Source organism: Tupaia chinensis, unplaced genomic scaffold (assembly GCF_000334495.1).
Source record: "Tupaia chinensis unplaced genomic scaffold, TupChi_1.0 Scaffold000539_1, whole genome shotgun sequence".
Lineage (NCBI taxonomy): Eukaryota > Metazoa > Chordata > Mammalia > Scandentia > Tupaiidae > Tupaia > Tupaia belangeri.
In genome coordinates, this window is record NW_006160052.1 from 1,381,309 (window position 1) to 1,393,128 (window position 11,820).

At 41.8% G+C, this 11,820-nt stretch overlaps 1 protein-coding gene across 1 annotated transcript in view; it reads right to left on the reverse strand.

The window, feature by feature from the left end:
• Positions 1–228: 228 nt before the first annotated feature.
• TM9SF3 (transmembrane 9 superfamily member 3) overlaps positions 229–11,820 on the reverse strand; it is a gene marked incomplete at its 5' end in the record, with an annotated part of 52,957 nt that continues 41,365 nt past the window's right edge. The window contains 5 exon segments of the mRNA XM_014591169.2: positions 229–1,135; positions 6,435–6,511; positions 6,638–6,721; positions 7,181–7,327; positions 9,315–9,383. Of these exon segments, the coding sequence (XP_014446655.1) occupies positions 1,068–1,135; positions 6,435–6,511; positions 6,638–6,721; positions 7,181–7,327; positions 9,315–9,383 (445 nt within the window).

Consider the following 11,820-nt stretch of genomic DNA (forward strand, 5'->3'; position numbering starts at 1 on the left):
GGTAGGCAAGATGTAAAAAGCCGTCCAAATTCACACATTTCTACACCGATCATCGTCAGAGTCAATCTGTACATCCAAATGCATTTGGGAATCTACACCTACGTTACATTATTTAATGTTATATACATTTATTACCCACCCCCCTTGGTTTTAATAATTTCTTATGTAAAGCCTTCATTCATACCCAAAAGATGTAAGACTAACTTGGGGGGAAAAAAAGATAGTCACTTTAGACATTCAGTTAAAATGTAGTTTATCTAAATCTCAAGATGTTTAATAAAAACAAGAATCTTCTCCATTTAACACTTCGCTTTCTAACTGTACAGTAAATTGCACTGCAGAAAGTACACCTCTATCTTCAGACCGCATCTTCTTTGGATGGAATTAAGATAGAGCTGGACAGTTTTAAGATAGATAATGGGAAGCTGGTCCAGCTACGACGACAGCAGATATATTACATGCAGGGTTTAATTTCTTTTTTTTAATTCTCTCTTTTAAAAAAAGGATGCAGTTGAATTGGAAAAAAAAAAAAACAAACCACAGGTCAAAAAAAGAATTCAGATTCAATATATAAAAATGTCCCACAATAGGTCGACGATGGCAGTAAAAATAAAAGAAAGTAATCTTTCTGGAACATCATTTTTCAATAACATAGAAACACTAAGTGCCAGGAAGATTCCTATTCGTGTAATTTTAGCATCCAAGTTTCCCTCTATGTATTTTATTGGAACAAATGCTTTAAATAAACTATTTGTCCTCTTCACTGAAGAGAGCTGGTCTATTTCATCTTTAATGAGCTAGTTTGGGGAAGATCAGCTATGTACTGTAGTAATGTCTACTGCATAAAATCCAAGCATTTGCTGTGAACAGTTGGAGAAAGCAGTCAGTAAGAACCTAGGATCAATGGAAATAGATGTTATTTTAAGTCATCCACAAAAGAGAGACCCACTAAGTACCCAGTGGTAAAGCCCAAATCTCTTCTTGCGCTTTGTTTTTTTCTTCTTTTCTGTGCAAGTTCCACCCCATGAAAGAGAAATTGATCCAAAGTTCCAGGTTTTCTTGGGTCTCTAGTCAATTTTCACATTAGTATAGATTTTTCGGACAAAGGCACTTGTTCCCATATAACCAATCGCTCCTGCAAAGACAAAACATGAGGTTATGAAACAAATACAGAGCTGTACCTGTCACTTGCAATTCTAAATGCTCTCTGCTCTAGAAAGTTCTTTTTTCAAGATAATGTCTTCATGTCAGTATACTTGCTGAACTTACTCAGACTGGCTGGTGGAAGGACACTATGTCTGAAGGCATGAATGAGAGAGATGAAGCAGGTCAGGGGTTTTGAAATGCCATTTTTGAATAATTAGCTTCCATTGGGGCTCAAAGTGCCAGAAGGCAAGAATATCTGTCTGTTTTGTTAAATGAAGTATCTACCTCTTGTGTCTAAAAGAGTGCCTGGCATCTCATAAGACATTCAGTAAGTAACCTGTTGAATGAATGAGCCAGACAGCTCTTTACTGCAAGCACTAAGGGCTTTTCGGTACAAGACGTTTGGTGATTCAGTTATTCAGCTGTCAGGGAAAATTCTCCTTGGACTTAGGATCTACCACCTTGCCCAATACTACTAAAAACTTAAAAGTAAATCTTCCACAAGCTAATAATGGTATACATACACACAAATGCCTAACTGGTCACCTATGAAACAACTGTGATTCACCCACCCGGTGAACCAAAGAAAAGGAACGAGCATCTCCCGTGCCTTTCCTCAACATGAACTGCACCCCAAAGCAGCAGGATGGGTGATGAAAGATTCATCTTAAAGAAGTAGCCTAACTGGGGGACCAGCAGTTAGCGTAATGGCTATGTCGCTGGACTCCCATGTAGTCGACCGTGGTTCGCGTCCCAAACACGGTGGCTTAAAACACGCCGGGCACGTGGGCGTGAGTGCCCCAGATCCCGAGAGGAGAATGGAGGAGAAGGGATTGCGGCGTGACCATCCCCCTGGGGGGTGATTTCTCGCCTTCTGTCTCTATGTCTCTCTCTCTCTGTCTGGCGAGCACACGCAACCTATAGCGAAAACCTCTCCAAAAAATAAATAAATAAAAAAAGTAGCCTAACTAATAAATATTAAAAAAAAATAGAATTTGGATATTATAAACAGTAGTGAATTACTTGAGCTGGCAATAATTATAAATGTCAGGGGCCCGTGGGTTGTGGTCAAGGCACTGGATTCCCACATGGCCAATTGCAGTTCAAGTCCCAGATCGGGTGGCTTACTTTCTCTCTTTTTCTGGTAAGCCCATGTGCGCTATAGCAAATTTAAAAATAATAATAAATAAAATTAAATTAACTCTTCTTAGGGAAAAGAGAGAGAATCCCTATAGATTAAGAGAGATTCTTACAAGACATTTTTAACTATGCCATGCTTGGGCCTCAATTGAATCTTTTTTTTTTAACTGCCCAAGAGTATATGTGCTCACCAAAGAGAGAGGGAGAGAGAGAAAGCACCCCCGTGGGACAGGGTCACAGCACAATCATCCTCCCTCCATCTCCCATCCCATCAGGGTCCTGGCCATGCACACACGTGCAATCAGTGTGCTCCCCAAGCTGCAGGGCTGGGACCCACACTGTGAGCGGCCACGTGGGGTCTGGACCCTTTACCATGAGCTGAACTATGGGACCAGCCCCTTAACTGGATCTTGATACAAACAAAATATATTAGAAGAAAAGAGGGGACAGGTGGTGTACATTCAGACACTGAGTATTTCATCCTATTATGGAACTATACTTACTCTTTAGGGGGAGAGATACTGAAATATAGTGGAAATGACCTAACACCTAAGATGAATGTCAGAGAGGTAAAATGGGCACATAAATGAAACAAGATTTGGGCCAGATGGTGGTGTGCAGTAAGACATGATACTATGAGGGGCAGACCTACATGAGAAGGTTGCTAGTTCAAGTCTAGCCACCTTCCAAACACACAAGTCCCATACCCAGGCTGGCTGAAGCTGGGGTAAACTGCAGCCTCAGGAACCTGTCGGGGGCTGCATCTCGATCTCGCACTCATGGACTATTAAATAAACAACATGAATAAAACAAAACTGGCCACGAGTTGGTAATTTCTGATGTTGAGTGCTGGGTACCTGGGAATTCACTATATATGTAATTGTTGCTTTTTGTATATATATTTGAAATTTCCCATTATTAAATATTAACAATTAAAAATCCTCCCACTAAAGTAACAAAGCAAATCTATTTCCAATTATTTTTGCAATGACTAGATATTTTTATAACATAAAATGGTATTATACTTTAAAATACCAGTTAATACATTTTAAAGTAGTTATATTACAATATAATTCTTTACAAGGTTTAAAAAAAGTATCTTTAAATTTTAAGAAATAAACCTGGATCTTAGAACATAAAAATATCTATAAAATTTTAATTGGTATCAAAACTTAATTGGTTTAACACTGATCCAATAACCAAATCCAATTTTCCAGATTTAAAGACATTGTTCCCCTTTGAATAGAGATGTACTTAAAATCAAAATAGAAACAGCATCAACCTAGAGAATCATTTTTCCTAATCTTATGAATACCTCAAGAATAAAGCTTTAAAAACATGACTTTATATAGAGGATGCTGAATATGCTCTCTACAAAGGTAAATACTTAAAAATAACCGAATGCATTTTTAAACCTAATGTCCTTTAAAAAAAAAAAAAGTGCAATGCTTACAATGTAAAGGCTACACAGTCTATTCCCTGCCTTAATATAGACGTTTCTTTATTCTACGTTTTAAAAAAATAAACAAGGGACCAGCAGTTAGCGTAATGGCTATGTCACTGGACTCCCACATAGTCAACCGCAGTTCGTGTCCTGGATCCGGTGGCTTAAAACTCACGCCGGGCGCATGTGCGTGAGTGCCCAAGATCCCGAGAGGAGAATGGAGGAGAAGGGATTGCGGCGTGACCATCCCCCCTGGGGGGTGATTTCTCGCTTTCTGTCTCTCTGTCTGTCTCTGTCTGTCTGGCAAGCGCACACGCCCTATAGCAAAAACCTCTCAAAAAAATAAAATAAAATAAAATAAATAAATAAAATACTTTTCTCTTAGTGAATTAATAAGCATTTTAGCAACATAGATTGATGAGTATGTATGAATTTTGTATCATGATGACATTTTAATCAGTTTCAGGCTGAACAATTTCTATCTCCCTCTCTCCCTCCAGCAAAACTGACTAGCACTGAGGGCTGTAAACACATTCAAGAATAAATGCTGGGATACTTCCGAAACAGCAGGGAACTGTAAACGTGCTGAGATTTTCAGGTAGCAAGATGGAATTTCGGCAGGAGGAGACACTTGGAAAATTTAGTTAGATTTATTCTATTCTCTTTGTAAAAGTCAAAGGTCTTTCTTACGTCATATATAGAAAAAATAAGTAAAAAAAAAATGTTAACCCTCTGAATGATCACGTAATTCTATACTTCATTGACTGCTGGTGATCATTAAGAAATAGCTCAGATAAAATAGAGAAGGATCCAGTGAGCAATATTTTAAAGACAGAATGGCCAAATACTAAGGAACTTTTGGGTTGCCCGAGAACAATAATGATGTTCCCACATGGCACATCTAATTTTACCCGTCAGTTCCTATTCGTCTTTTCTCCAGAGCTGGTGAACTTGTACGAGGGGAGTGGTTACCACAGCAGCTTCAACGACGGTAACAGAGAACTTTCTTCCCCATACCTGTGGAATGAGTTTCACACTCCCTTACAGTCACCTTCGCTGGTGTGTGCACACACCCATGACCACCTACGTGGTGTGGAAGAACAGACTCTTGACGGAAGTAGAAAGCGATCTTGGTACCCCAACTGTATCTGCAAAAGCCACTACTAGGACCTGGCTCTGAACAAGACCACAGGCTCCCTCCTCTACTACCGATCCTCTAGCTAAAGGTGGGACTAGCAAAAATAAATAAATAAATAAAATAAAGCCAATGCCAATAACAGAAAAAGGAGGAGAGTCTGAATCATCTACTCCCTGAATATGTTTCTAGGCTGATCAGTCCTTAAGCCTTACATCATTCCTATGAGGTAACTAAGAAACCACTCTTATTTATCAAATAAAACAATGAAGTGGGACCAGCAGGTGGCGTTGTAGTTAAGGCGCTGGACACTCACACATGGCTGACCAGGGTGCAAGTCCTGAATCTGGTGGCTCGCTTTCTCACTTCCTCTCTTTCTCACTCTCAACCTCTGTCTCTCTCTGGTTAAATTTTTAAAAAAATAAATGAATGAGTAAATGAAATAAAATAATTATTTAAATAAATAAATAAATAAATAAACAATGAAGCAGGAAAAAGGCTGAATTACTTGTACAAGTTTCCCTTATGGCACTTCTGCCTGGCCTTAGTGCCATGAGTTGCCCTGAAGTGGTATCATGGAGACTGCAGAGACAGAGACCCGATCCGGAGCAGAGGAAGCCCTGGGAGGGCAGCAGCAGGGAGCACCTGCCACCTAGTGCTTACCCATTCAATCACAGAATTCTCGCCCCAACCCTAGGAAGGGCTGTTCCTTCTGTTTTGCAAATGAGGAAAACTGAGGAAGCATAGCTAAAGAGGATCCCCACCCCCACCGGGGACTGACTGACCTGAAGTCCCAGCTCTGCCGTCCCTGCTACCAGCACTAGCGCTGCTGGTGCTTCAACACAAGGACTCTAGTCCTCTCAGCCCCGAAAGATGTGCCCATTTTACAGATGAGAAGGAGCCTTACAGAGGTGAGTGTGTCTTCCAGAGACACTTCCAGCTTCTCAAGTCCATGTACTTCCATCTATCATGCTGCTTCTGAAATTTCAATGTTTCACACATTCTAAAGACCATATTGTATGGTGGCACTACGACCTCTTCCTTTTTATGTAGGACTGTGGTATTAGCTCATTTAACAGAGGCCTGGGGAACTGGATCAAGCTACAGCGCATACAGGGGACAAAACCAGAACCAAAGCCCAGGCTGCAGGTGCCCAAGAACGACTCGGAACCAGGGAGCCCTGCTGTCTTCCGGACACCGGCACCTCCACGAGCAGCCTGAGACTTCCAGGAATCATGCAGGCGGCACCTTAACCTGCTGGCATCATGATCTTTTCCATGGAACCTAAGCTGGAAAATGCCAGTTCCTAACATACATGGGAGACTGACTGTGGTATGGAATACATTTTGTGCTAGAGAGAATTGTCAGAATTTCTGGGGGGGGGAGAAATTAACAAGGTAGTATGTAAGGTTTTGAGGAAGCGTCAAAAAGACTCAGATTGGACTTGGCGGTTTATTTTGGTGTTTCTGATAGAAAAACAGAATTTCATAATTTCCAGTTACTGTGTTTGTCTGATTCTGAGGCCACTCAAAAGATACACCCAGGGTATTTCAAGAATTTCAGACTTACCACACATTATCCCCAAGGCTGTGCTAAAGACCGCCATATATCCAAAGTAAAATGATGTCTGAAACAAGCCGTACATCCTGAAATAAAAGAAAATATAACTATATACGGTTCACCTATTTTACTTTCAATGTAAGACCTTAACTTTTAGTAACGGACAAATGAGGTTTCATAAATTGAAACGGTGAGAACGCATCTGTACTTACTTGGTTTTGAAAAAATAGTAGTAAAAGGAGTACATGTAAACATAGATGGCGGTCGACGCGGCCGAGAGGAAGCTCGTCCACTGCCTGGGGCGGGGCACAGACCAAAGGTTTCAGTGCAAACAGTCTCCTAAAAACACCCTTTACATTCTTAATATCTGAAAACACATGCGTGTAAGTGCTAGCTCAATACATCAGTAAGGAGACCGCCCAAGACCTGGAAGAAATGATCCTCAACTTTTTCAGATTCTTTATTCTAAGTAACCTTAAATTAACCATTTCCTTTCCCAGACCTCAGTTTCCTTGCGACTTCATAAAATTATTTCTAACATAAACGTGAAAAGAATGATATTAGTATTCCCCTAAAATCTTCATATTTATCATTGAGAACTCCCTAGACTATCGTAAGTAACAACATTTCTGTAGAGAGCTGCCTGATAGCCTTCAAAGGAAACGGCATTTTAGAATACTGGGCCATCGGGAAGCCCTGGCTGTTGTGGCTACACTGTGACGGCCCCCACAGGCTCTCTCACAGTAAGTACTTACCACCTGTAATCCTCTGCGTTTAGGAGGAAGTACGTGCACACGATGGTCACGCAGACCGTCACAATACACAGGATGACCAGCACCAGCATCATGAAGCCGTAGACATAGTAGATCTTATACGCCCAGAAAGACGTGAATATGAAATACCTAGGGAAAACACAAGACGTGGCTTCCAGCCTCCACCCTGAAGCCCACTCTGCTCCCGCTCAGTCTCACTTCTGTCTACCCTACACTTGGTATTTTTCTTTCAAGTCATTTCCAATAGTTTCTCCCTTACCCTTTCTCATCTATAAAATCTCTCAAAAATAGTTCCTTGGATAATCTTTCAAGAAGATTGTTCAGTAAGGGCATTCATCTCCATAGTTAAAAATCCAGGCTTGCAAAATATAGTCAGTTCCCTCATTCTTTTTTTTTTTTTTGGAGAGATTTTTGCTATAGGGCGTGTGCGCTCACCAGACAGACATAGAGACAGAAAGGGAGAAATCACCCCCCAGGGGGGATGGTCACGCCGCAATCCCTTCTCCTCCATTCTCCTCTCGGGATCTTGGGCACACACGCACACGCGCCCAGCGTGAGTTTTAAGCCACCGGGTCCGGGACACAAACCGCGGTCGACTACGTGGGAGTCCAGCAACATAGCCATTACGCGAACTGCTGGTTCCCCCTCATTCTTAACAATTACTGTAGCTATGACACTATCCAAGCAATGTATTACCCCATTAAATACTAAAAACAAGCTTGATACATCATCTGATAGTATGAAATTAGGAAAGAAAAGTAATTAGGAAAAGAAAGTCTAAAGAAGATTCACACTGTTCTCAGAGGGTAGTGAAGGAAAATGCATCAAGATTTTTGATGGTGACCAGCAGTTGGCTTAAACTCATGCAGGGTGCGTGTGTGTGCGTGCGTGCCCAAGATCCTGAGGGGAATGGAGAAGAAGGGATTGTGGCGTGGCCATCCCCCCTGGGGGGTGATTTCTCACTTCCTGTCTCTCTGTCTGTGTCTTTCTGGCAAGTTCATGCATCCTATAGCAAAAACCTCTCCAAAAAAAAACTAAAAAGACATACATTCTGTTGTTTTAAAACACAATGTTGTGTATGGATATTTCGATAATCCCCTTCAAAAAAACCAACTCCTCAGGACCAGCAGTTAGCGTAATGGCTATGTCGCTGCATTCCCATGTAGTCGACCGCAGTTCATGTCCCGGACCTGGTGGCTTAAAACTCACGCCGGGCGCGTGTGTGTGCGTGCCCAAGATCCCGAGAGAATGGAGAAGGGATTGCGGCATGGCCATGCCCCCTGGGGGGTGATTTCTCGCTTTCTGTCTCTCTGTCTCTGTCTGTCTGGCGAGCGCACGCGCCCTATAGCAGAAACCTCTCAAAAAAACAAACAAACAAACAAACAAACAAACAAAAAACCAACTCCTTCCATCCCCAAACCCACTCAGGCCCATGAAGGAGACTTCCACTATACTGGAGAGAATCAGCAGGGGGGATCTGTCACAATGGTGGGCATTCAGTGGGCAGGGACCAGGGACAGAAGACGGTGGTATTTGCAAAGTCCCTTACAAACAACTGCCTTGGCTTAAATGACCAGAAGACTTTCATCAAGGCGCACTGGGACACAGGCTGAGAAGAAAGGCTTATGTTTGCAATGGTGAGGAAGGAAGCACAGCGAGCAGGCACGGGCATGGCGCCCCACAGCTCCCCTCCCAGGCTCTCCCACACTCCCCGGGACCCTGCACGCTCCGTGGAAGGGGCCTCGGAGTGACTGCATCACAACATCCTTGGGCTCTTAAAAACAGTCAGAAATACAGTAAAACCCAGTAATTCCTTACATCGTGCATGTGATCAAAAGCTGACCTGCCGTCTCGGGCAAGCTTCAATGGCTACGATCTCCTGTTAGGTGGGAGGTCCAGAACAGATACATAAGGTGCACACACTTCACCTGAGCACCTGGGAGCATCAGACAGCTACCTTTAGAGAGCCTGACAGAGCCACCGAGGACACCATGGGATTAGCAGGTTAATTCCGTTTGATGCCTTTTCATGTAACGATTCTCTACCCCTCCCAACTCCTAAATTCTCTCATTTAGAACCAAATCCTTCAAATCATAGGTTCATCACCGAAACTTACATTTCAATAAAGATTGAGCCAAAAGGTAAAATTCCTCCCAGGCAGACAATAACGGCAGGCTCCATAAACCTGGAAAATATTAACATTCACGGTAAACTCCTAAGATACTTTTCATATTATATTACATAAATTCTGTTACAAAGTAGAAGTTTGTAATTAAAAAAATATCTTTAAAGGATAAAAACAAACTGGTATAAAGAAAAAACAAACCCAAAGAAGCACAATACATAAGTTACTTCAAATCAGGCATAGGCCACAATCATCCTTTCTCTAGCATTAAAAACTAAGATAAGTATCGGGGAACCTCGGCTACTGTGCCAAGCAAAACCCAAGACAGACTCTGAGTGTCTACTCCTGTTTGATTGCTTTCCGGTAACTTCTAATAGCTGTATAGAGATGTATTTACAGCACACCGAAGGGAAAGAAGTAAGAGCCTCGACCCCCACCTGAAATGTTCCCGAAATCAGGGCCCTGCCACCTCTTCGCTCTCCCTCCTTGGTTCTGGTAATTGCTTCTCCTATGATCTACACAATTTAGCTATTATGTGTTACTTATAATGGGGTCAAAAAAAGAATAAAAGATAAAATTCCAACTTTGTTCACTCAATAAACACGTACTGATGGCAGTGGGTAATCCCCACCTGGAGGCCTTCCCTCGTCTCCCATTTCTCTTCCTGCAAGCACTGGCTCAGAAGTTCTCTCCTTAAAGCCTTCCCTGGAACCCCCAGGAAGGGCCTCCTCCCCCTATTCCCCACCGCCTCTTGAAAGTGGATTCACTGCAGTACTTCGCACTGCAACTGCCCAAGTGCACGTTTTAGACCCACAGCCATGTCCGAGTCTACCTATCTGTATCTGTGTCTATATCCCTGCCTCACCAGCCATAAGCTACTCATCTAAATATTTCCAGTGCCTAGCATAGTATCTGGTATAGAAAGAATACTGAAGTAGTTATCTGTGGAAAGAACAAGCCAAAAAAAACTGAGAAGAAAAAACAATTTGAGTCCTAAGAAAATAACTTAAAAATCATTCAATTTAGTCTTTTCTCCTTGTTTTACAAGAAGCCAAGACCCACAGAAATTAAAAATAATCTTCGCAGGAACATAAGTAAATCAAGAGACAGATCCACATTCGGACTGTTTCCCATGTGATTGCATACCCTAAGTGGAGCGATACACGAGCCTCTGTCACCGAACGTGACCCGTCTCCCATAAGGAAGCTCATACGCTGTTCACTCCTCCCAACGAGCCCTAGTTACCTAGAGAAACTTTTGCTATTTCTGACTCTGCTTTTCCTTTAACCTTACCCTCCCCAGTAATGAGGAGAACAGTGTATCAATAGGTCCCAATACTCTAATATTGATTTAGAAAAAAAAGGAGACTTAAGAAAACATTAACTGGGGCCAACAAGTAGAGTGGTAGTTAAGGTGCTGGACTTCCACATGACCAACCGTGGTCAGAGTCCTGGGCCTGACAGCCTGAAAATCACTCCAGGCGCGTGCATGCATGCCCAAAATCCAAGAGAAGAGTGGGAGAGAACGGATTGCAGCAAGGCCATCCCCCTGAGGGGTGTTTTATCACTTTTCCTCTCTCGTATCTGTCTCCCTTTCTCCAGTAAGTGCATGCACCCTATAGCAAAAAAGAAAAAAAATCTTAAAAAAAAAACAAAACCCACTAACTAAAAATATTCTAGCCAATCTCTTGTAAGTACCAATCTAAGGAAAGAAAAAGGAAAACAGCTAAATCCTAAGATTAGAACAGGCCACAAACCCCACTAAACTACCGGGATAGTTTACTATTCAGCCTCCATTTCCATAAATGTCTACACGCCTCCTTGCCTACGAAAGACTGAAAATGATCATCTGTCTGTGTAAGTACCTACATGCCTGTATCTGTACTGAAGACGTGCACCTGGAGACAGGGCGTCTCTCTCTCTCTCTCTCTCTCTATATATATATATGTATATGTGTGTGTATTTAGTATGCTCCATACTCGTAAGGAATAAGTGAGTATGTACAGGACATCTCTCTCTCTCTCTCTCTCTCTCTCTATATATATATATATATGTATATGTGTGCGTATTTAGTATGCTCCATACTCGTAAGGAATATACGAGTATGTACAGGACGTCTCTCTCTCTCTCTCTATATATATATATGTATGTATGTATGTATATGTGTGTGTGTTTATGTATTTAGTATGCTCCATACTCGTAAGGAATATACGAGTATGTACAGGACGTCTCTCTCTCTATATATATATATATATGTATGTATGTATGTATGTATGTATATGTGTGTGTGTGTATGTATTTAGTATGCTCCGTACTCGTAAGGAATATACGAGTATGTACAGGACGTCTCTCTCTCTCTCTCTATATATATATATGTATGTATGTATGTATATGTGTGTGTGTTTATGTATTTAGTATGCTCCATACTCGTAAGGAATATACGAGTATGTACAGGACGTCTCTCTCTCTCTCTCTCTATATATATATATATGTATGTA